General features: G+C 43.0%; 1 protein-coding gene and 2 long non-coding RNA genes across 3 annotated transcripts; 2 read left to right on the plus strand and 1 right to left on the minus strand.

Moving 5' to 3' along the window:
* Window positions 1-1,195: 1,195 nt before the first annotated feature.
* LOC117153076 lies at window positions 1,196-1,981 on the plus strand. The gene is made up of 3 exons (XR_004463505.1): window positions 1,196-1,238; window positions 1,555-1,728; window positions 1,965-1,981. It is a non-coding gene; the product is annotated as an uncharacterized LOC117153076 (long non-coding RNA).
* A 648-nt stretch (window positions 1,982-2,629) lies between these two features.
* Window positions 2,630-4,945, plus strand: LOC113155786 (stonustoxin subunit beta-like). Its single transcript, XM_033326754.1, has 4 exons — window positions 2,630-2,658; window positions 2,895-3,065; window positions 4,118-4,164; window positions 4,325-4,945. The coding sequence occupies exons 1-4, from the start codon at window positions 2,630-2,632 to the stop codon at window positions 4,852-4,854; spliced, it is 777 nt and encodes a 258-aa protein (XP_033182645.1). The 3' UTR covers window positions 4,855-4,945.
* Window positions 4,946-14,950: 10,005 nt separating this feature from the next.
* On the minus strand, window positions 14,951-23,868 carry LOC113168196. The gene is made up of 3 exons (XR_003299373.2): window positions 23,628-23,868; window positions 16,597-16,749; window positions 14,951-15,382 (listed from the first exon to the last, which is right to left on the minus strand). It is a non-coding gene; the product is annotated as an uncharacterized LOC113168196 (long non-coding RNA).
* Window positions 23,869-25,217: the final 1,349 nt, after the last annotated feature.

The raw sequence follows: 25,217 nt of genomic DNA on the forward strand, positions 1-25,217 counted from the left end.
CAGAGAGGGAGGAGAGCTGCCCAAGACCCTGACTGAGATGTACATTCACTTCCTGGTGGTTCAGTCCAAAGTGAAGAACATCAAGTATGATGGAGGATCTGAGACAGATCCACACTGGAGTCCAGAGAGCAGGAAGATGATTGAGTCTCTGGGAAAACTGGCTTTTGAGCAGCTGCAGAAAGGAAACCTGATCTTCTATGAATCAGATCTGACAGAGTGTGGCATCGACATCAGAGCAGCCTCAGTGTACTCAGGAGTGTTCACACAGATCTTTAAAGAGGAGAGAGGACTGTACCAGGACAAGGTGTTCTGCTTCGTCCATCTGAGTGTTCAGGAGTTTCTGGCTGCTTTTCATGTCCATCTGACCTTCATCAACTCTGGAGTCAACCTGCTGTCTGAAGAACAGTCAACTTCTCTGAGGTCAAAACAGTTCAGACCTGAACTAAAACATCTCCACCAGAGTGCTGTGGACAAGGCCGTACAGAGTCCAAATGGACACCTGGACTTGTTTCTCCGCTTTCTTTTTGGTCTTTCCCTGCAAACCAATCAGACTCTTTTACAAGGATTGCAAATAAAGACAGGAAGTATATCACCGACCAATCAGGAAACAGTCCAGTACATCAAGAAGAAGATCAAAGAGACTCCCTCAGCAGAGAAAAACATCAACCTGTTCCACTGTCTGAATGAACTGAATGATAATTCTCTAGTGGAGGAGATCCAACAGTACTTGGACTCAGGAAGTTTCTCCACAGATAAACTCTCTCATGCCCAGTGGTCAGCTCTGGTCTTCATGTTGGTGTCATCAGGAAAAGATCTGGACATGTTTGATCCATTTAAACACTCTTCATACTTTTCAGAGGAGGATCTTTTGTTTGTGTTGGGAGTCGTCAGAGTCTCCAAGAAAGTTGTGTAAGTGTAAACATAGTGGAATTTATTCATCATTAAATCTACAGCTACTGTATTTCAACAACAGAACAGAACTTGTTACTTGTTTTCTTGTTTTACAACATTTTTTATTATATCTTAACACAAATGTTCTCATCTCATACATGCCTTTTTTTCAGACTGAGTGGCTGTAACCTCTCAGAGAGAAGCTGTGAAGCTCTGTCCTCAGTTCTCAGCTCCCAGTCCTCTAGTCTGAGAGAACTGGACCTGAATAACAATGACCTGCAGGATTCAGGAGTGAAGCTTCTGTCTGTTGGACTGGAGGATCCACAGTGTAAACTGGAAACTCTCAGGTCAGGTTAAGTTTCTATTTTCCATAACTGGAGATATTTCAAAAGTTCAAAACTGCTGATATGAGAGAGACCCAAGCAAATGAAACGTTCTAATGTCACAAGACAGTATTTCAAAAAACAGTACTTTCCTGAAAAAAGTCTAAAATGGCTGAAATGAGACACACCTAATGAGATTAAACATTCTTCAAAATGTAAAATAACTAGTTTCCTCTCTGTATTTATTTAATTGTGTTTTATGTATTTAATTCAGAGTCAACATTGAAGGTGATTACTGTTTAACACAAGTGTTATAATCTTATACATCACTATTTTCCAGATTGAGTAGCTGTAACCTGTCACAAAGAAGCTGTGAAGCTCTGTCCTCAGTTCTTAGCTCCCAGTCCTCTAGTCTGAGAGAAGTGGACCTCAATAACAATGACCTGGAGGATTCAGGAGTGAAGCTTCTGTCTGCTGGACTGGAGAATCCACACTGTAAACTAGAAACTCTCAGGTAATTTCAAATTTCTGTTTTAAATAACTGGAGATATTTCAAAAGTTCAAAACTGCTGATATGAAACAGACCCAAGAAGATGAAACGTTCTAATGTCACAAGACAGTAAATCAAAAAACAGTACTTTCCTGTTTTATTTTATTTATTCGCGTTGTATCTTTTTAATTTAGATCCAACATTAAGGGTGATTACAGGTTAACACAAATGTTGTCATGTTATACATCATTGTTCTTCAGACTGAGTGGCTGTAACCTCTCAAAGAGAAGCTGTGAAGCTCTGTCCTCAGTTCTCAGCTCCCAGTCCTCTAGTCTGAGAGAACTGGACCTGAGTAACAACAACCTGCTGGATTCAGGAGTGAAGCTTCTGTCTGCTGGACTGGAGAATCCACACTGTAAACTGGAAACTCTCAGGTCAGGTCAAGATTCGGTCTTAAATAACTGGAGATATTTAAAATGTCCATAACTGCTCCCAAGCAGATTAAACTTTGTAATGTCACAAGTTTTTGCTGAAAGAAGGTTCTTAGTATTTTTACAATTTCTGCAGCAGTTTGTTTTTAGACTCAGAGACGTTTCCATGAGATTTTTTCTTTTTCTAGATAATGTTGTTGACTGGCAAAGAAAAGTGTCATTTTTTATAATTTTTCGATTTTGTGCATCAATTAGTCATATGTGACCTGATCTTCAAAATCACTAAAATAAAATGCCACATTTGTATTTATAATATTTCTAACTAGATAAAAACATTTATGATCTTTCATGTATTCATGAAACAGACATGTAGCTCTAAACCACACCTCCATTCTTTATTTCATTGATTGGACTCCAGGTTTGCAAACACCTGACTATAGTTGACGTTGTGACATCAGACAGTGTTTCACTGACTTTTTCCACCATCACTCTGTATGTTTAATGGTTGTGTTCAATACGAAAGGTCAGGACTCTTCAGGTGTTTTATCAACTTAGAAATATTGTGTTTGTTTATATTTGTGACTTTGGTGAAGATCAGATTACATTTAATGATCAACTGATGCAAAACAGGAAATTGGAAATAGTTTTTCTTTCCGCTTTATGTGACAAAATTTTTCAAATACAAATATGAGTATGTTGGGCTGTACAAAAAAAAACAGCACCAAGTCTCCTGTGTGTTGTTCTCTGTGTCTACAGACTGTCAGGCTGTCTGATCACAGAGGAAGGCTGTGCTTCTCTGGCCTCAGCTCTGAGCTCCAACCCCTCCCATCTGAGAGAGCTGGACCTGAGCTACAATCATCCAGGAGACGCAGGTGTGAAGCTACTGTCTGCAGGACTGGAGGATCCACACTGGACACTGGACACTCTCAGGTATGGGGAGGCCTGCTGCAGCCACAGACAATGTCTGATGGAGGAGGAAGTAGAAATTTTAATGATTAATCGTTAATCAATATTAATAATTTAATCAATTAAAATCCATATTAACTTATGATTCAGAAGTTAAGGATGTGAGATGTAACTATCAGTAAATGTCCTGTATTCCTCTGTGGTAACTTGTTGCTCCGCTAGGTGGTGCCTCAATTTGTTTAGATGAGTAAAACAAACGCACCTCTTTGCCATGAAAGGAAGAAAAATGTGTCGGCATCAGTTTGTGTCTCACTGTGAAGTCATGTTGATGAACACTGCAGCAGAAAGTAGTTTTGTGCTGAAAACATTTCCTCTCAGCTCATGACAAATCTTCACTGAAGCACTTTACATTCAGCAAAGAAAAGAGGGGAGCTCCTGTAATTCTGACTTCAGTGTCTCATTCTGACTTTGTGAACAAATCTCCTCATGATGAAATCAGGTGTTACATTAGATTCTGTGAACTGAGCAGGAAATTCAGCTTTACTGCCACTACCAGTGTTGCCAGGTCTCAGGAGAGAAACCAGCAACCAGGTTTATGAGAACAAGCGCAAAAGAAGCGACTGGGCTCTAAAAGCCAAGAGAAAAAGTCCAACACTGGCAGCCTTATCCACCTTATAGGTAGAGTTTTTATCCACAGAATGACAATGAATGAATATCAGAGGATTGATTCAGGTCACAGTTGTGGAGTTGAGCCTCTTGGACTTTGCTCTCCAGTTTCCTGCTTCCTGTGGTGTCACATTAGTTTGTCTGGTGACAGAGTGAGACTGAAAGCAGGTGTCTGACACCAAAACTGCTGTGAACTAGAGAATTGAAATCTTTCCTCCATGTCACCTCCCTGCTCCGTAGAATTCCAAGATAAGGACTCCAATTCCTTAGTTGTTTGCTGAATGTCCATCCCTACATACAAGCCTCCATTAGAACAGAACCAGAACACACTGTGTGTATGAGAGCCATGTAATGTCCATGTGTGCATGCTGAAAGAGAATGTGCTGCTCTGACCCCCCTCCTCCTTTCAGGGTGGAGCCTGGTGGAGTCCGATGGTTGAGACCAGGTCTGAGGAAGTGTAAGTGTGTTTTTAATGAGACTGATGAAAACGAAACAGCAACATTCAACCATCTTCAAACTGTCACATCACTCATTCAAATCCCTGATGTCATGAGTCCTCATCAAACTGATGATAGATTAATAACTGCAGCTGGATTGTGTCTTGTTCTCTCCATCAGATTTCTGTCAACTCACCATCGACACAAACACAGTGAACAGAAAACTACGACTGTCTGACAACAACAGGAAGGTGACACGTGTGGAGGAGTATCAGTCGTATCCTGATCATCCAGACAGATTTGACCAGTGTCTTCAGCTGCTGTGTAGTAATGTTCTGACTGGTCGCTGTTACTGGGAGATCGAGTGGAGCAGAGTTGTTTATGTATCAGTGAGTTACAGAGGACTTGGAAGGAAAGGGGACAATAACGACTGTGTGTTTGGATGGAACGATCAGTCCTGGAGTCTGAGATGCTCTGATCGTGGTTATGATGTTCTTTACAAAAACAGAAGAACATCCATCACCCCCTCTTCTGTGTCTAACAGAGTATCAGTGTATGTGGACTGTCCTGCTGGGACTCTGTCCTTCTACAGAGTCTCCTCTGACAAACTGATCCACCTCCACACCTTCAACACCACATTCACTGAACCTCTTTATCCTGGGTTTGGGTTCTGGTTTCCTGGTTCCTCGTTGTCTCTGTCTTCAGTGTAGTACTGAGAGTGTCGTCCTGTCAGAGAAACGTCGTCTCTGTGTAACAGATAGTTCAGTCTCTACATGTCTGTCTCTTTCACTCACACACACGTTTTCAGATTCATGGATTCAATCAGTTTCTTCTTGAACCAGTTCTAAATGATTCTTTGTAAACTTGTTCCTCTTCCAGTTCTTTAAAGATGAAGCTCCGATTATTCCAGGATCCAGATGTTGAGGACTTGTTCTGAAGTCTTGTTCTGTCTTTTTTCTCTTTCTCTTTTCGATCCACTGACATTATTAGACATCAGTGCTGCTGTTCATAGTGACGTCAGCACAAATGACCCAACAAGACCAAAGATTCAAGTCAAACACATCCATGAATTTCATGAAGGAAAGTTTCCTGACTTTTGTTCTCCAATCATCTTTTGTTTGGAGTTAAATGAGTCCAACTAAAGTCAGATCTCCTGAAATGGTGACGATTTGAAGTGACTTGACATTTTAGTGATACTGACCAGGAGTGGACTCACTGTTGTTGTGGACTGTATCTGTAAGTGCTGCTGGTTCATCTACAGCATCCACACACATCTGGAAACACATCTGTGTGTCTGACTTGATCCAACAATGACTAGAAGCTGAAGTTGGACCTTTCAGAATAAAAGCATGTGTTTGTATCCTGCAGCAGGACGTCAGTGTGTTCCTTCAGGCTGCTGTATTGAACCAACACACTGAGCTCAAATTGAGCTTTATTCACTTCAACTTTGTTCTTGGTCTCTGTGATGGAAAAGTTTCAGTTGAACATTTGGAGCAAAATCCAAAGTGTCCAAGTGGAAGAAGAGTTTTTGTGTTGGTGTTAAAGAAGCTCTGAGAGTGAACCATCAGAAACATGAATGTGTGGTTGTTAGTAAGTAAAGTTCTAGATATCTACCTAACAGAACCTGTCCCATGGACTAACTGTAGTTTGATGATCTGACTTTAGTTTGGATTGTGCTCATCAAGTCAAGTCAAGAGTCAAGAAGCTTTATTGTCATTCCAACCACATATAGCTGAAGCAGTACATAGTGAAATGAGACAACGTTTCTCCAGAACCATGGTGCTACATAAAACGGCAACAAGACAAACATGGGGCTGAGGACTGCTAAGTTGTCCTAGCAAAACACATAAAGTGCATCCTGTGCAACCTAGTGCAAACAGTGCAAGAACACAAAGAAAAAGTGCAGACAGACGTCAGAAGACAGTGCAAAAACAGAACACAAAACAGCAGCGACCAGTAGCGGAAATGAATACAATTTACAACTGAAAGATGGAAACATGTCAAATCTAGCGAGTGTGTGTGCTCGGTTCAGTTTGTTGTGTGTGTGTTGAGGAGCCTGATGGCTTGGGGGAAGAAACTGTTCAAAAGTCTGGTTGTGAGGGCCCGAATGCTCCGGAACCTCTTCCCTGATGGCAGAAGTGTGAAGATTGGGTGTGAGGGGTGGGTGGGGTCGTCCACAATGCAGGTAGCCTTGCGGATGCAGCGTGTGGTGTAAATGTCCGTCATGGAGGGGAGAGAGACTCCAATGATCTTTTCAGCTGTCCTCACTATCCGTTGTAGGGCCTTGCGATCCGAAACGGTGCAGTTCCCAAACCAGGCAGTGATGCAGCCGCTCAGGATGCTCTCAATGGTTCCCCTGTAAAATGTAGTCAAAATGGGGGGCGGCAGATGGGCTTTCCTCAGCTTCCTCAGGAAGTAGAGACGCTGCTGGGCCTTTTTGCTGATGGAGCGGGTGTTGAGTGACCAGGTGAGGTTCTCCTCCAGATGGACACCAAGAAATTTGGTGCTCTTGACGATCTCCACTGACGCTCCATCGATGTTCAGTGGAGAGTGGTCACTCTTTGCTCTTCTAAAGTCAACAACCATCTCTTTAGTTTTCCCAACGTTCAGAGACAGGTTGTTGGCCTTGCACCAGGCTGAGAGCTGATGTACCTCCTCTCTGTACGCTGACTCGTCGTTCTTGCTGATGAGACCCACCACAGTCGTGTCATCAGCGAACTTGATGATCTGATTCGAGCTGTGCATCGCTACACAGTCGTGAGTCAGCAAAGTGAACAGCAGTGGACTGAGCACACAGCCCTGTGGGGCCCCAGTGCTCAGCATGGTGGTGCTGGAGATGCTGTTCCCGATCCGGACTGACTGGGGTCTCCCAGTCAGGAAGTCCAGGATCCAGTTGCAGAGGGAGGTGGTCAGACCCAGTCGGCTCAGCTTCCCAATCAGCTGCTGGGGAATGATGGTGTTGAATGCTGAGCTGAAGTCTATGAACAGCATTCGAACATATGAGTCTTTGTTGTCCAGATGGCTGAGAGCCAGGTGGAGAGTAGTGGTGATGGCATCGTCCGTGGAACGGTTTGGACGATACGCAAACTGCAGCGGGTCCAGTGAGGGTGGAAGCTGGGACTTGATGTGCCTCATGACCAGCCTCTCGAAGCACTTCATGATGATGGGTGTGAGTGCAACAGGGCGGTAGTCGTTGAGGCAGGAGACAGTAGACGTCTTCGGCACCGGCACGATGGTCGTTGACTTGAGGCATGTAGGAACAACGGCGCTGCTCAGGGAGATGTTGAAGATGTCAGTGAAGACATCCACGAGCTGATCTGCGCATTCCCTGAGGACCCTGCCAGGAACGTTGTCAGGACCAGCAGCCTTCCGTGGGTTGATTCTGCGTAGAGTCTTCCTCACGTCGGCTGTGGAGAGACAGAGTACCTGATCATTTGAGGGAAGGGTGGATTTCCTAGCTACCGTGTTATTCCTTACCTGTACCTCAAATCGGGCGTAGAAGTCGTTCAGCACATCTGGGAGGGAGGCATCGCTAACACAGACGGGTGGAGTTGTCTTGTAGTTAGTGATCGCCTGGATGCCCTGCCACATGCGCCGGCTGTCTCCGCTGTCCTCAAAGTGGCCGTGGATCCTCCTGGCGTGCGCGCGCTTCGCCTCTCTGATGGCTCGGGACAGTTCAGCCCTTGCTGTTCTTAAGGCCGTCATGTCTCCTGCTCTGAAGGCGAAGTCCCTCGACTTCAGCAGCGCACACACCCTAGCAGTCATCCACGGTTTCTGGTTGGAGCGTGTAGCGACGGTCTTGGAGATGGTCACATCATCAACACACTTGCTGATGTAGCTGGTCACTCATGTGTTTCTATATTTCTATGAGATGAGACAGTATCACTTCTGACTTTTGATCTATGACAGTTGTGATTTCCTCTACTAATTCCATTATTTCCAGTGATGTAGATCAGTTTGTTCTGAATCCATATTGACTGTCAGTGAGTAACTGGAGCTTTTCTAAGAATGTATCTGATCTATTGTTGAAAAGTTTTTCAGGTTTTTGGAAAATTGTGGAAGTGAAGAGACAGGTCTGTAGTTTGTGAAGTGGTGTTTGCTCCCAGTTTTGTACAAAGGTTTAACTTTAGTAATTTTCATTTAGTTTGGAAATAAACCTGTTTGGAATGATAAGTTGTATGTTAATGGTTTAAAATCCTGTCAATGACCGTTTTTACTAATGTCATATCAGTGTCATTGAAATCAGTAGATTTTTATCATATAAGGTTTTAAAATATTAAAGAATGTCTCATATGTCTTGTTAATGTCTTTTTCTTGATATACTGTGTCCCAGCTCTGAACCAGTCGGTCATTCTTTAGTGTGTTAATGTCCTCTGTCCTCACTCGTCTCTACTCGGTTTGCTTGTCTGCTTTAATTTTCCTGTAATTGTAATTATAGACTGTAAAAACTGGCAGATGGTCGCTAATGTCATTCATTAATAGTCCACTCACTGTGTTGTTTTCAGTATCATTTGTAAATATGTTATCAATTAAAGTGGCACCATAAGAGGAAATTCTGCTGAGTCGGTGATTCTTTTTCATGCTGTATATTGTAGTAATAAATTCATCAGTGATTTTATGTTTGTTAGTATTTATCAGATCAATATTAAAGTCTCCACATAAAAAAACTGATTTATTGGTCTTCTTGTAAACATACCCTCCATCCAGTCCTTGAAACTTTCACTTTTTGGTGCTGTCACCATTCCAGCCTCCTTGCTGCCTGTCTTCCCCTCGTGCCCTTATTTGGTCAGCTTCCTGTTTCCTCTACCCACTGATTGGCTGCACCTGGTTTCCTCTGGACTATAAGATCAGACATGCATCACACCCAGACTTCCACACTCACTCCACACCATCTCCTCCTGACGAGTTCCCTCAGTATTCCTTGACTTCCCCTTGCACTCTTTTTGTTTAAAGAAACATTTAAAACTAGTTCCTGTTTCTGTTCGTCTCTGGTTATGGAGTCCTTCCTCAGACTTGTGAGAGCTGCTCTATTTATGATCTGACAATATGTTTTTATTTTTGTGAATAACTTTGGAACCTTTACATTTCCTCCTTGTTTAACAGAGCAGTCTCATGTTTTCAGTTTACAAACCTCATAATAGCTGCTGGTTTGTCCTGGGCAGGAGGTGGCCTACCTCTATGCTGTTACAGTCCAGCTGAATCCCCTTGGACTCCAGGAAGGCGACCACCTGTTGCTCTGTGGAGTCAGCCTTCAGCTCAGCGTGTTCTCCTCCACTGTCCACGGCCTCCACTTTCGTGTATGACAGGGTTTCGATGTGGATCCTGGTTACAATCACGTCGTTCATCCTGGAAAACTGGTCCAGGTCCACCATTCTGTTCTCCAGGTAGGTTATTACCTGGATTAAGTAAAGTACTGAAGTAGTTTAGTTTAAGTTTCACCTTAAAAGCAGCTGGTTAGTGAAGTGGTAACATCACCGCTTCCCATGTGGGAGACTGGGGTTCAAATCCCAGTTGTGGCTTATCTCCAGTAGGGGTCCTTAGGCAAGACCTCCTCATGCTGCCCTGCCTACCCTTGTAATCACTTGTAAGTCGCTTTGGATAAAAGCGTCCTAAATGTAAAATGTTGAAAACTGCCAACATGATCATGTGTGGTGTCATTTTTCAGCAGAAACACTTCACCTCTGTGACTTTATGTTTTTATTTTGACCTACTGTATTAAAACCTTTATGACCTGAAAAATACACAAGAAACATCAAATCCCAGAAGGAAAACTCCATGATGAGGCCACCAACTGAACCACAACAGCCCACTGTTAAACTCTAGACTAGCACATGTCAAAATACAGGGTGGAGAAGGAAAATACAGATCTAGAACGTGTCCACTAACCTGATCTAAAGGACATGAAAGAAAGTGGCCCCCTAACCCTGAAACCAGAAAACGTTCTTTTTGAAATCTTCGTGATCAGCAGTGTTTCAGGTGGAACATTAGAACTGGGCTTTATGAGCAGGAGCAGTCAGGGAGGGGGTCATTAATGGCCAATCACATCAGCTCCTTGGATTTGCGACCTTGTTATTTCAGTCACAACCCAGAAGTCGTGAGCACAGGTGATGGTTGGAGTGTGAATGACCTTCCAGCTCGGCTCCACCTTTGGTTTATTACAGTGCTGCAGTAAACCTCACTCTCTCTCCCACTTTCTGCTTCGATGAGGAGCTGCAGATCAGCCCAGAAAGAAAAGCAGGAGCTCAGTTGACTCTGGAGTTGACTCGGTCTGACTGATGACATTTATTTAAACAGTAAAATATATTTGAAGTTATGACTGAAGAGGACAAAGAGTTGACAACTAGGTCTACTGGAGGTCCTGGGGGGACCGGACTAATAGGATTCAGACGACTGTGATGAGGCAGAAAAGCTGCATTATGTTTTCTACATGAAGGATCTGGGGCAGCTTCCTGGAGACAGACCTGCAGAGGAGCTCACCTGCATGTACCAGGAATCCGGGACTGGACCTATGAGTCCCTGAGAGACCGACATGGAGCCACCTCACAGTGGACTCCCAACCTGCAGGAGGGGCATCAGGTGCTGTGGCAGCAGGAAAGGTGAGGGGGTCTTTAACATTCATTTTAGAGCATTGAGAGAAACTTGTAGCCAACAATCGAAACAACCATCATTAGTTTGTTTGAAGTTTTTAAAGTTAATAAATGTTATTTTGATGGTTTTTAATTCTTTGACATTTTACTGTAGAGATCTGGTTTCACTCTGACATGAAAATTAAAATCTTGTAAATGAAATCTCCATGATTCAGAGAACGTCCAGGGCCGTGAAGACTCTTCATACTCACTGTACTTTGTTTTATTGGAGCCGCTCGTGTTTCTCTGCTCTGCAGCAAACAGGGTTTGGTTTTTGTTTTCCTGTTGCTCACTGTGAGAACTTGGATTGGGGGGTCACTGTGCTGAACATCAGTACAAAAACACATGTTACAGTAATTGTTTGTTTTTAATTTTAAAACTTTAATGGTTTTATTTACATTTACTGACAGAAATAGATCAAATCAAACAGACGTTTACTAGAAAGTTTTTTAAAAAGTTGTTTTTTAAAGCATCTACACTTATTTTGGTTTTTATTTCTAATTGTGGGAGGTCTCTGTGGATTATAATTATTCATCATACTCTACTCGTAAAGAATTTATTATAAATACTGTGTGTAAACACTGGAAAATACTATATATATTTACATATTGGGTTTGTTTTAAATACAAGATGCAACTGAACAGTCACTAAATACTCTTATATTTCTATGTGAGAAAGATTTTAAATTCAATTAACTTTATAATATTATTATGTTTTTTCAAAAACCACCAGCATGAACAAAAGAATAAAAAACCACAGCACAAATAAACAATAATAATTAATAAAATGGTCTTTGTTCCATCAGTTTATTATAATTAAATAATAATTAATTGGACTTTATAACATTTTGTTTCAGAGCAAAGTATATTATTTGTTCTGTCCTCACAACAGATGAACTTTGTGTATCTAGACAGCAGCTAACAACAAATACAAGACTCCATACAAGACTTGTTTTTCTTGTTTTTACTGGAGTTGTAGTGAACTGAGGAGAACATTGATCTCTATTATATTTCTATCTTTATCTTGTAACTGAAAGAAACAGAAAGAAACTAAATTAACAAATAATACACAACGTTACACATTTATTGTGTTACACTCAGTAGCTTGACTTGAATAAAGCTAATTCCTACAACATGCACACGTTATTTATCATGTTACAGGAAACAATTCTAACATTCTTCTAATGTCAATAAACATGTTCATACTTACAAAGACAAATATTTAACAAGGTACAAACGTATAGAGCACATTCAGCAGGTACATGAACTACTACTGTACCGACGGAGAACTACATCAAAGATGTACTATTGAACAAAGTGGAAAGAGCGCTCACTCTGTAACTAACTATCTTCACAAAGATCAACTGAAATACACAACTCTCACTCTGACAAGTTTTTAGAACAAGTACTTTTAGCTGCCTTTGTTATGGATTTACTCTTATTCATTTATCACTTAATAACTAAACATTCAACTTATTCATGTTTTGACATTTACAGTATATTTCTGTACTCTTAGCTGAAGTAGTGATGTTAATTTATGTTTATTATTAAGATTGTAGGATGGTGCTGGACTGAGGTTTTCCAGTGTGGTGTCATTTCTTATTCTCATTTCATTTCGACAACAACACCTAAGAAACCTGCAAAACACGGTGTAAATTTCCAGTTGTAATACGTCACAATTTAAAGCTGTAACAGCAAATTATTGTTTGTCTGCAGATGGAAAGTAGAAACAGACACGAGTCAGTTTTTACCAGTAAATAATTGCTGAGTCATCACTAACTGAAGTAGTAATCAGTACTTGTTTACTCTGTTTTACCTGAGCACAGTTTTTTTACTCCTCTCAGCTCAGTTTTCATGTAAAGATGCTCCAAGTAAAATGCTCCACGTCCCCTAAATCCTAAGATCTTTAGTAGATCTGCTCAATGATTCAGATTAAAAGTGTCACCACCTCGTGACATGGATGTTGTCGACTGACCGACCGACTGTTGTTTCCTGAGGAGCAAAGTTCCCAAATGTCTCCTGCATCCTGCAAACCGATTCTACCTTGTTGTGTTTCTTCACAGCTGAGCTCAGCCTCCTCCGAGCCATCATCAAGACCAGTGTAAAGAAAAGACACAAAGGTTTTTACTTACAGATCAGACGTTGAAGATGTGTTTCCTCCATTGTCAACGTCTCTGTGATTCTGTGAGTCACAGTGAGTAAAGCCCACCTTCTTCCTCTGTTAGGTTTGTGGTTTCCTCTTTTCTGTGACAAGAAGAACAGTGATAAAATATTTAAAGTAAATAATAAGGCAGAGTCAGGACCGACCAATAGAGAGCATCTTTTGAAAGAAGCTCTGGACCGCTGGACCATCCCAGACTTAAAATATGGAGAACTGTATCACATGTTTGTTGCAAACTGTCTGAATTTATATGGTTGTACGTGAAGTTACAGCTCTTTGGGAAAATGCTGTGGGTTTACAGCTATCAGACACTTTTCATCCTAATGTGAACAATGACTGGTTAAATCCACTTGTGCCATATGCAGGCCTTAGTGAAATGGTGGTTGTCGGTTTCAGTTGAACGTAATAGATAGATTTTTTAAAATGGCATATGTTAATAATAGAAAAATAGAAGGGTGCTGAAGTGACCAGAGAATTTACCTCGATACTGGAGGAAAGAGGAGTGACTGAAAACCTTCAAATGGACGAGGGAAAAGAAATGTTCAATTCCTCTTTTCATAGATTAATGGACAAACACAATATCACACATTTTGCCACATAAACGCTTGATGCCAGTCTAGTTCAAACATTTAACTTGGACATGAGTTTTATTCACTTCTTGAATCACTTAAGGATAAATTTCATCATCATATTTCAGACAACACCACTGTGGTGAGGACAGAAAAGAAATGTGACACATGATAGATGGTCCAACACTGTAAAAAACATTCAGTAGTTTTCAACTGGCAGCTGTGGTTGTGTTACACCCTGAAAGGGAGAAAATCAATAAAGATGCTTCACACGGACTTCACTATATGACATCTTTATGAAGAATCATTTCAAAAAATATAACGAACATAGAAGCAACCATGTTCAACAACATGTGTCTATTGACATTACGTTCTACTTCAGTCACAGTCCATCTGTCTCAGTTCCTACAATTCTGTACATGTTCCTTAGACACAAAACGTGCATATGATCAGTCCAGTGACTCTCATTATTCATTTTTACAGTAACAAACAAAAAGAAATACACAGAATATCACATTAGCTCATGTCTTCATTATTCTGTTAGTTTCCATCCTGACACATCTAACTGTTTCACTAGTTGCTTCAAACTAATTATAAACCACATTTTTTCTTGACCACTGTCAGAATACATACAGTAACAGTAACATTAACATGTTTTAATAAACACATGACATTTTGAATTTCACTATTCAAACCACGTGTAGAGCTAACCATGCATGTTGACACTGACTATAACCTGGGCGCTAACATCTCTGCACACTCTGATTTACATTTGTACTAACTTACAATAAATACAAATATGCCACAGACTCCATCTCTTATACTTTCTATATTTGCAGATGTTCTTTATGGGTTATCCAAAACGTTTTCCACTGACATTAATCAACACAGCTCGTTTTCACTTGTTGTTACACTGAACATACATGGGAAACAAACTTCATGTCATTTAAGAATGAGAGGAGAACGTGGAAAGACAAATGAAATGTGTGAATCTGATGATCCAACACATTTACTAGTAAATCTTTAGAGGCTGCTCAGTGGATTTATTCTTCTGGATGTTTCCCAAATGTAGAACTGCTTCTTTAAAGTCAAACTACATCACATGTTTGTTTGGATCAGAATGAGATAGAAGACAATTCAGCGTAAACTTATGAAGCTCCCATTAAATATTTCGGCCCCATTCCTAAAATACTGAGTATCTGCTGATACAGATTTGACTTCTGCTGCTGTTTTCATCATGTTAATGACAGCAGACACTTTTCAATGGGACTTTGGTTTGTGGGCTGCTGAGAGATGGTGCTGCCTCGTTTCTAAATCAAGTCCAACTCAAACTGAAACCAACACAAAGTTCCCCGTAGACGTCTAAATAAGTCCCTTTTCACTGTGTGTTTCTTTCATTCAGACAGTTTGTGCTGTAAAAATTGGCTCTGTGTTTGTCTGTGTCTGTCTCACAGCGCTGTCAGTCACAGACACATGTTTGTGGTGGAAAGCATCTTTTCTGTCTCCATACAGATAAAATCTGTGAACCACGCTTCCAACATCAGCCCAGGGCGGAGGAGTAATCAGATTACTCTTTAGCTGCACGTAGACTCAGATTTCCAGTGACCAGGTGACTTGAGTCCATGTAAACACACTGACTGACAGACTGTGAAGCTCTCTGAGTTACAGTCAGGTTCAGAACAGGTCGGACTTTAGTTTCAGACCTGCTGTTGGTCACTTGCTCCATCAGCAGCAGAACTGTTGTTTCTGTATCTTCTTCATGACGAACTTCATAAAGACGATAAGAACCAAAGCAGCAACCACCAAGTCCACTCTCAGCCCAACACGTCCTCGCCCATTTCCGTCCTCGTCTCCTCCGTTCACCATGTTTGTTGTTGTGTGACCTGCAGAGCAGAAAGCAGCTGTGAGGATCAGCTGTCACATCATCTACTGCACTTTGACCCCATCACTCATTCCAGCTTTTTTCTACAAAGTCTCATCAACACCAACATCTGATCTGTGATGTTTCATTCATCCTCATCATTGATTCATTCATCAATAAAAATCAGTCCAGGACACAGATTTAAAGGTACAATATGTCAAATCAGACAGCTTCTCATAATGTTTTGCTTCATCCAACTAAAAATCCAAAAACCTCCCAAATATCAAAGTTATTATTGTAAAAAAGCAGCAAATTTTCCCATTGAAGAACCTGAAATCATCAATATTTGGTCATTTTGTTCATTATCAGTGGACAATTATCAGTGGACACAAGTCAGGTATTTATTCAGGGTGACTGTGGGTTAGATAGAATCTGGAAATAGACGGTATGTTTTGTCCATTTGAAAGATAAATCTGTAAAGAGAAAGTTAATATTTGAAACTTGAAGTTGGAGAAAATAACAGAACCAAGCTGTAAATGAGTCGGTGAAAGTTATTTTTACTGTAATGTAACTTTAATCATATGTACTGAAATGTCTTTGAATACATAATGATTTCTATTCCACCCACACAGAGCTGTCTCTGTCTCACTTTGGTTCACTCAGTCAGCTTCTCATATGTGTAACGCCAACTTTAAAGTAAGTCTATACGCCCACTAGTGCCTGTTGTAAGTTCAACATCAGTACGTCACATTTCAGCTTCAGCTGTTAGCTTCACATTTACTATTCTGTCTTTCAAATGGAAACAACTCTGTTGTGAATATTGTTGAACATTGTCCTGTGTCATTCTGAGTGTACTACTCTGCATTGAACACTAGATGGAGACTGTCTCTACATGAAACACAGCAGAACCACTTTGTACAGTGACCTGATGGAAACACAGAGATTCTTTCTGGTTTTATGGAGGAAGACAGAGTCGACTGCGTGTGGTTTAAGTTTGTGTTTAGAAAGTGCTCCACCAGCTTCTCCTGCTACACAGAACTTCACAAACGTCCACTGTGCTTGTTTGAGCTGCAGCATTAACCAGAGGAACGTCCACACAGGCTTTCTGCTGTTATAGGACAGCCTCACGTTCACCAAGCAGCTTCACTGCTGTTCCAGAGACAAACACACTGAACTCCACAAACTCAGCGGAGTCTTCAACCTTCAGGTTCACAGTGTTGATGAGTTCAGGGTCACCTCTACTTGTCCCCCTCAAATTCCACATCCATATGTTCCAGCATGGTGAAAGTAGACACAGTGATCAGGCTTCAGGTCTGGTCTGCTCCACACCACCAGTGAGGGGATCCACACACCAAAGACTGGCATCGTCTCCAGGCGTCTCTGTTAGCTCTTGTGGTCGGACATAAAAGGCAAAAAGCAGAGTTACAGATTTTACAGAAATACTTTTTTCCCAGTTTATATCAATAAAACATGTTTCGATTCCATCTGAAGAACACGTGAAATCTCTGGTTGTTAGAAATTGTTAGTCCGCTTCATTTTCTGCATTCGTTTTGTCAAATGATTATTTTAGACAGTTTGAAAAGTTCATCTTTTTCTTTTGTATTATTTTTAATATTAATATTATTATTCTAACACATATCTGTTTGACTCTGCCTCATTCTGAACTTGGACTGTTTCCTTTGTCGCCCTCTTTTACAGGGATTTTACCTTCACTGTCTTTGGTTTAAATAAACCTTTTACTTTATCTCACTCCTTACTTGGGTCCTACTAACACAGGCTACAGCCACAACCACAGCAACACCGTCATCCCATCATGGTCACAGGGAGCCTAGAACCCCTCTCAGCTGGCCTGAGCAGCATCTTCTGACCAACAATAAGAGCTGGTTAATGATCTCTGTTTACTGATCCTGCTGTCTGAAGGTGAATACGTGCACTCGGTGGCCAGTGAGGGTCTATTGCAGAGGCAACAATACAGGTCAACCTTTCTACAGATCAGACGTTTTGCAGGTGGAGCTCAGAAACCAGAATTACCAAACTGTAGTTGTATGTTTCCACCAAGCAGCCAAATGATCTGTGTTGTTAACAGAACTCAGTGTAGAAAACATCTGAACAGCAGCTTCACTGCTGATCGTCGCTGTTGTTGGTTCAAATATCAAATAGTGGCTCAGACAAGACGTCACTAACTAATGTTAACTCCATGATTTAAACTGATGAGAGGCCAAAGTTCAAGTCCCACTCTGCAGGTTTGTGGTAAACTGCCTTTAATCCTCCACAGATGGCCGCCCACCCTGAGCCTGGTTCTGCTGAACGTTTCTTCAGTTAAAGGGAGTTGTTCCTCTCCACTGTCTCCTAGTGCTGCTCAGATGGGATTGTTGGGTTTTTCTATCATTCTCTATAGTTGATTGTTGTATTTTGTAAAGTGTCGTACACTGTAAAGTACCTTGAGATGAGTTCTCCTGTGATTTGCTGCTATATGCAGTTCAGTTTAACTGAATTGAATTCTGTCTTCTTGTTAAAACATCATGACGGCCCCTTCTGACCAACTGTGACATTTTATCCACAAACAGCTAGGGCTCATGGGAAATGGTGTTCTTAAAGGCAGCTCCAAACCTATGAACACACCAATATGAGGTAATTTCTCAGTAACCTGCTGTACTTATCTAGTATCTATCCAGGAATAAATTGTTGACTTGGTTCCAGACTTGGTGGTAAGACTTTGGTTTGTGGACCAGGGAGGAAACAGCCTTTTCTTCCCTCGTATGTTGAGCTCCTACCCTCTAGACAGGGGCGTCACACACTCAACATGTTTGATTTGTTGTTTCTTCATCTTCAGGACATATTCCCACAGAATAATGAGTCTGTTCCCCTCAGCCCTGACTGTGGATTTAGTTTAGTTTAAATACATGAAGCACAGAACAGAACAGAGCTTTCAGACCTGAATCAACAGTTTTCTGGAAATCACTTGTTCTCTGTACGTTTCTGGTTTTTAATCATCTGCAACTGTTCAAACATCATTTCACCTCAAACATGTCAAATGAAGAGTTTAAAGTCAGAGAAGAGGACGATGTTTTACTGAAAACGCATCTGTCCTCTTCTTATTTTAGGTGTTTTTTAAATGGAGTTCTGAACTGAGAACAAAGACACAGAAACATGAGGTTTTCTGACTTGTTTTTGTTCTTTTCTGACCTCAGAGCTGTGAAATGGACCAGACTTCATTCACAAAACTAACTAAACTGTGCTTTTAGCTGAATTAAAACATGTGTAAGAAGAAGTTTCTCTACAATCCCTCCAACACTTGAAAGATGCAGACGTGTCATATTGAACATTTGAATTTGCTGTAATAAAATTCAGCATCAGCTTCTTCCAGCTGTTTTTCTCTCCAAATGTGTGAAGCAGCTGTTTTCCGAGTCCCAACACAAATGTTCTCCCATCTGAACATCAATACTGATCAGTACATATTGATCCTGATGATCAGTGTGAATCTCAGTGTGATGAAGTGTTGTAATGAGTCAGTGTGACCACTGGAGGGCAGTAAATCCTCAGATTATTTCTCCATCAGTTAGTTCAGAAACAACAATCTGACTATTGATCAGTATTGACAGCAGGTTATTGATCATTTCCATCAGATCTTTCCTGATTGATCACTGAGGTTTTTGCAATTGACAACTATGGAAGTTTACATGAACAGTGTATGTGTATGTATCATAATAAACAGAGGCAAGGAAAAACTCCCTGAGAAGGCAACAGGAAGAAACCTTGAGAGGAAGCAGACTCAACAGGGAACCCATCCTCATATGGGTGATTACATGCTGTGTAGGCAGCAGTCCAGTATAACAGTTAATGTCTTAAAGTTAATATGGAGTCCAGTTAGGTAATTGCAGGCAGACTTTTTCTATTCCTTGACTATCAAGCATTGAGTCAAACTTTGGGACTTTCTAAGAAAAGGCTCTGCCCCCTTTGACACAGTGTAGATTTCATCTTTCTAATAAGCAGAGAGCGAAAATGAATGGAGATATAAACTGCTTCATGGTTCGTTAGTGGTGGACTTGAATCAGCATGTCAACTGACTCAAACTGTTTTCAATCCTTCACTTTCTAAATACAGGCTTGAAGCCTGTATCAAAGTGGCAATGAAACATTTCAGATCAGTAGATTCACTGCTGGAGGATGTGAATCTGTGGTGATCTCACTCCTGCAGCAGGTGGAAACCATCCAGGTGAGTGTGACTGAAACCAGCTTCAGTTGGTGTTAAACCTGGTTCCTACACCAAAAGAAAAACAATTTTGATTCCAGTGGTTTCTGGGATTATTCTTTCTATTCTTTCGGTTTTTGTTGCAGACAGGTTCAGATGCTGCCTCTCTGCTGCTGCAGGTTGAATGAGCTCAGCGCCTGCATCAAGCTCACCTGAATACACACCTAGACTTCCTTTTACAGATTTCAAAATAAAAGCCAAAAATGTCCAAGACATATGGTCGGAGGTCAGATGACACAACCACAAAGTCGATCATCGACCTCCGACCTAGGGTGTCCTGGTGCCACGTGCACTGATGGACACCCTTATGCTTGAACATGGTGTTCGTTATGGACAAACTGTGACTAGCACAGAAGTCCAATAACAAACACCACTCGGGTTCAAATCAGGGAGGCCGTTCCTCCCAATCACGCCCCTCCAGGTATCACTGTCATTGCCCACGTGGGTGTTGAAATCCCCCAGTAGGACGACAGAGTCCCCAGTCGGAGCACCTTCCAGTACCCCTTCCAGAGACCCTATGAAAGCTGGGTACTCTACACTGCTATTTGCCCCGTGGGCACAAACAACGGTGAGAGACCTATCCCCTACCCGAAGGCGCAGGGAAACAACTCTCTCGTCCACCGGGGAAAACTCCAACACATGGCAGCTGAGCTGGGGGGGCTATAAGCAAGCCCACCCCTGCCCGCCGCCTCTCACCATGGGCAACTCCAGAGTAGAAGAGAGTCCAACCTTTCTCAAGGAGTTGTGTTCCAGAGCCCAGACTATGTGTGGAAGTGAGCCCGACTATCTCTAGGCGGTACCGCTCCACCTCCAACACAACCTCCAATGTCTTGGACACTTGGGTGAGGAGAGGGGCTGAGCTGTCAACTGATCACCACCTGGTGGTGAGTTGGATCCGATGGCGGAGGAGGGAGCTGGATAGACCTAGCAGACCCAAACGTATTGTGAGGGTCTGTTGGGAACGTCTGGTGGAACCCTCTGTCAGAGAGGTCTTCAACTCCCACCTCCGGGAGAGCTATAATCAGGTTCCGAGGGAGCCTGGAGACATTGAGTCTGAGTGGACCATGTTTTCCACCTCCATTGTCAATGCGGCTGTTCGGAGCTGTGGCCGTAGGGTCTCTGGTGCCTGTCGTGGCGGCAATCCCCGAACCCGGTGGTGGACACCGGAAGTAAGGGAAGCCGTCAAAGCTGAAGAAGGGGTCTTATCAGGCCTGGTTGGCCTGTGGGACTCCTGACGCAGCTGATGTGTATCGGCAGGCCAAACGTGCCGCAGCCTGCGCGGTCGCAGAGGCAAAAACACGGACCTGGGAAAAGTTCGGCGAGGCCATGGAGGAGGACTATCGGTCTGCCTCAAGGAAATTCTGGCAAACCGTCCGGTGCCTCAGAAGGAGAAAGCAGTTTCCTGCCAACACTGTTTACAGTGGAGGTGGGGAGTTGCTGACTTCGACTGGGGACGTTGTAGGACAGTGGAAGGAATACTTTGAGGATCTCCTCAACCCCGTCGACACGCCTTCTGTTGAGGAAGCAGAGGCTGGGGACTCAGAGGTTGATTCGTCCATTTCCCTGGTCGAAGTCACAGAGGTAGTCAGTAAGCTCCTCAGTGGCAAGGCACCAGGGGTGGATTAAATTTTCCCTGAGTACCTTAAGTCTCTGGATGTTGTAGGGCTGTCTTGGTTGACACGCCTTTGCAGCATCGCGTGGAGATCAGGGACAGTACCTCTGGACAGGCAGACCGGGGTGGTGGTTCCTCTTTTTAAAAAGGGGGACCGGAGGGTGTGTTCCAACTGTAGGGGGATCACACTCCTCAGCCTCCCTGGGAAAGTCTATTCCAGAGTGCTGGAGAGGAGAGTTAGGCCGCTAGTCGAACCTCGGATCCAGGAGGAACAATGCGTTTTTCGTCCTGGCCGTGGAACACTGGACCAGCTCCATACTCTTGCTAGGGTGCTCGAGGGTTCATGGGAGTTCGCCCATCCAGTCTACATGTGTTTTGTGGACTTGGAGAAGGCGTTTGACCGTGTCCCTCCTGGCATCCTGTGGGGGGTACTTCGGGAATACGGGATTTGGGACCCTTTGTTAAGGGCCATTCGGTCCTTGTATGACCGGAGTAGGAGCTTGGTTCGCATTGCCGGTAGTAAGTCAGACTTGTTCCCGGTGCATGTTGGACTCCGACAGGGCTGCCCTTTGTCACCGATCCTGTTCATTACTTTTATGGACAGGATTTCTAGGCGCAGCCAGGGGTCGGAGGGAATCCGGTTTGGGAATCACAGGATTTCATCTCTGCTTTTTGCAGATGATGTTGTCCTGTTGGCCTCATCAGATTGGGACCTCCAGCAGGCACTGGGGCGGTTTGCAGCCGAGTGTGAAGGGGCTGGGATGAGAATCAGCACCTCCAAGTCCGAGGCCATGGTTCTCAACCGGAAAAAGGTGGCTTGCACCCTCCAGGTTGGGGGGGAGATCCTCCCTCAAGTGGAGGAGTTTAAGTATCTTGGGGTCTTGTTCACGAGTGAGGGAAAAAGGGAGCATGAGATTGACAGACGGATTGGTGCATCGGCAGCAGTAATGCGGTCGGTGTACCGGTCCGTCGTGGTGAAAAAGAAGCTGAGCCGAAAGGCAAAGCTCTCGATTTACCAGTCAGTCTACGTTCCTACCCTCACCTATGGTCATGAGCTTTGGGTCATGACCGAAAGGACAAGGTCGCGGATACAAGCGGCCGAAATGAGTTTCCTCTGTAGGGTGGCGGGGCGCACCCTTAGAGATAGGGTGAGGAGCTCAGTCACCCGGGAGGAGCTCGGAGTAGAGCCGCTGCTCCTCTGCATCGAGAGGGGCCAGTTGAGGTGGCTTGGGCATCTGTTTCGGATGCTCCCGGGACGCCTCGTAGGGGAGGTCCTGTCCCACCGGGAGGAGGCCCCGGGGAAGACCAATATACCTAGGAGCCCGGCAGAGTGGTCAAATGACAACCTGGCCCCCTGTGGACTTCTACGGCGTGTTACGGTGTCTGGTCCCGCTCCGTGTCTCACTGTGTGGATGTGTTCGTTAGTTCTATGTATTTGTTATGTGACCAACGGATAAAACACCAAAGACGACTTGTCATCCCGCTTTGGAAAAAAAACAACAACATGTGTGTGGATGTCTCCATAAGATGTCTTGGTGAGGCAGAGCTTCAGCCGGCCTCCCTTCCTCTTGTGGTAAGTCAGCGACAACCTCCCCCCCCTCTCCATCTGCCCCCACCCCGACGTGTGCCGGTAACGACCGTCTTTACAAAATAAAAGCAGCTGTCCACAGGGGGCCAGGTTGTCATTTGACCACATTGACGGGCTCCTAGGTATGACCAGAAAAGTCAGTAGTTCTAGTGTTATGGATCAAAACAAACTCAGGGAATTTAATAACTACACCTGATTGGTCACATGGTGCTATGATGTCACTGTGCTATGACGAATCACAGCATCAGATTTATAGTGTGTTGAGCTGCATTTCCTCTAACGTCCACCAGATGCTGCTGTGATCAAACTGACTGAGTGAATGGGAAACTTCTCTCTACAAAGTCAGAGCCGTTTTTAAACAAGTTCAACTTTCAGCAGATTCACTGAGCTTCTTCTCATGGAGCCAGAATTAAAGAGGAGAAGTTTGGAACAAGACACACACTCACTCACTGTGAGTGGAGTCACTTACAGTGAACAGTAGAGACTGTTAATGTCACAGCTGAGCTGCTATAAAACTCTGATTGGTCAGGAGATGATGAGGATTATGGGTAATATAGTGACTGTTAGTTTATAAATTTCTTCTCTAGAGAAGGTTGTAGATGACGTGGTGAAACAATCATCTATGGACCACAGGGTCAGTGGTTTGAGACTTGGTTCCTCTTGGCCACATGCCAAAGTGATCCTGAACTCTAAACCCTGGAACTGGACCGAGGAAATCTGGTTGATCCAGTAAGAGAAGTAGGTAAAACTGTCTGGATTCTTTTGATATCAAAAGGTGGAATTATTGTTTGATAGCAAGAGTTTCTAGAGATTCACCTGTTCTTTCGGCAGCTGCTGGACTGGACTGATCACCACGACACAGACACATCAGAAGGTGGATCCCTGTTCCCTTAATTCCATGTGGTATATGTGAGATGTGTTTATCACAGGGAGACTGATGGAACTGTGGTGAAGCAGCAACAAAAACACATCCTGCTGACAGGAAACACAGTTCACAACCAGGAGGAGGCTGATTTACTGTTTCTCTAACACCCATAACACACACACACACACACACACACACACACACACACACACACCAACAGGAGTCCATAGGAAAAATGTCTACTTTAAGAAACTGACTCTGGACCACAACAATGAACCAGAGGAGCTGTTTTAAAAACACAATCACCACATCTATAAAGACATAGTTAAACATTCAAAGAGGTTTTCACCTTTTCTTTCTACAGTGAATCGTGTCCTTTGTCCTTGACTCCATGTGTCCGACAACTTCAGTTAGTTTGCAGATACACATGATTAAAACAGAAGCTAATGAAATAATGAAGGTGGATGAGTTACTATGGATGAAGCAGCCGTCAGGATCAGCAAAATGACAGACGTTTACATGACGTCTACTCTTTCCATCCTTCAACATCACACAGCAGATGTTGGTGTGAACAATCAGTTCATGTGGAACAGGAAGGAGAGAGGAAACAAGGAGGGAAGGATGAAGTTTAAAAGAGTGAAGGACACATGAGGAGAAGCGCTGGCCCCTGCTGGACAACCGGATAACCAGCATCTATGATGAGCTCCAAATAAAGTAAACAACTTACCAATGATGTTTTGATCCAGCAGCTGTCAGTTAGAATCCAGTCCAGTAAAAATGTCGGCCTCCTTCATGCAGCTTTTACCTGGACATTTAATTCACTTCAGCTAGCGAGCTGACACACCTGCTGATAGTAAAGCCATTAGTTCTGTGTGCACGTCAACTCATGTTGTCTAACACCAACCAAGCATCTACAGCTGCAGAGTGAACATAAAACAACAACTGCATGTGACTGTATTTCTACCTGTTGTACAACGGACATCTGCATTTCAATGATTCACCTCAACACAAACATGAAATAGGCCCAACTTTACCCACTAGTTAAACCAGTTCCATGCTGTTCAGCAGCTCCATGTTTGGCTCTAAATGGATTCACACTCAGCACAGAGGGATTTGACTGACGTGGGCCTGTCCAGACAGAACAGACTACAGCTAATACTGAACCACAGGAGAAGTTTTCACACCGTCTGCGCTCAGCAGTTCCACAGTCTCTCTCTTTAATTCATGGTCTGACTGTTTTTCATGGTGTTGACCTTTTATCTCATTACTTTCTTAGTTTTAACTAGAGCAGCAGCTTCCAGCACTGTTTTCATTTAGTTTTATGAAACCGATGGAATAAAGTATGAAACACAACAACACACATCAGACAAACGTGTGTGTGTCTGATCAGATTGGATCATTCAGGCTTCTTCGTCACACTGACTCCTTTTATTTTCAGGCTGATTCAGTTCCAGTCTCTACACGTCTCAGTCAGGCGAGTCAGATCCTGTTCTCATCAGAACAAGTGAGTCTATTCAGAAACAACAGCATTTGGTTTGTCA

Source organism: Anabas testudineus, chromosome 18 (assembly GCF_900324465.2).
Source record: "Anabas testudineus chromosome 18, fAnaTes1.2, whole genome shotgun sequence".
Lineage (NCBI taxonomy): Eukaryota > Metazoa > Chordata > Actinopteri > Anabantiformes > Anabantidae > Anabas > Anabas testudineus.

Excerpts from the sequence above, each read along its gene's own strand:
- LOC113155786 (XM_033326754.1), top strand. The coding sequence starts at position 2,630 with ATGTTTAATGGTTGTGTTCAATACGAAAG. Across the intron at positions 2,659-2,894 it reads GGTTGTGTTCAATACGAAAG|GTCAGGCTGTCTGATCACAG; the intron begins GTCAGGACTCTT and ends TGTCTACAGACT. Across the intron at positions 3,066-4,117 it reads TGGACACTGGACACTCTCAG|GGTGGAGCCTGGTGGAGTCC; the intron begins GTATGGGGAGGC and ends TCCTCCTTTCAG.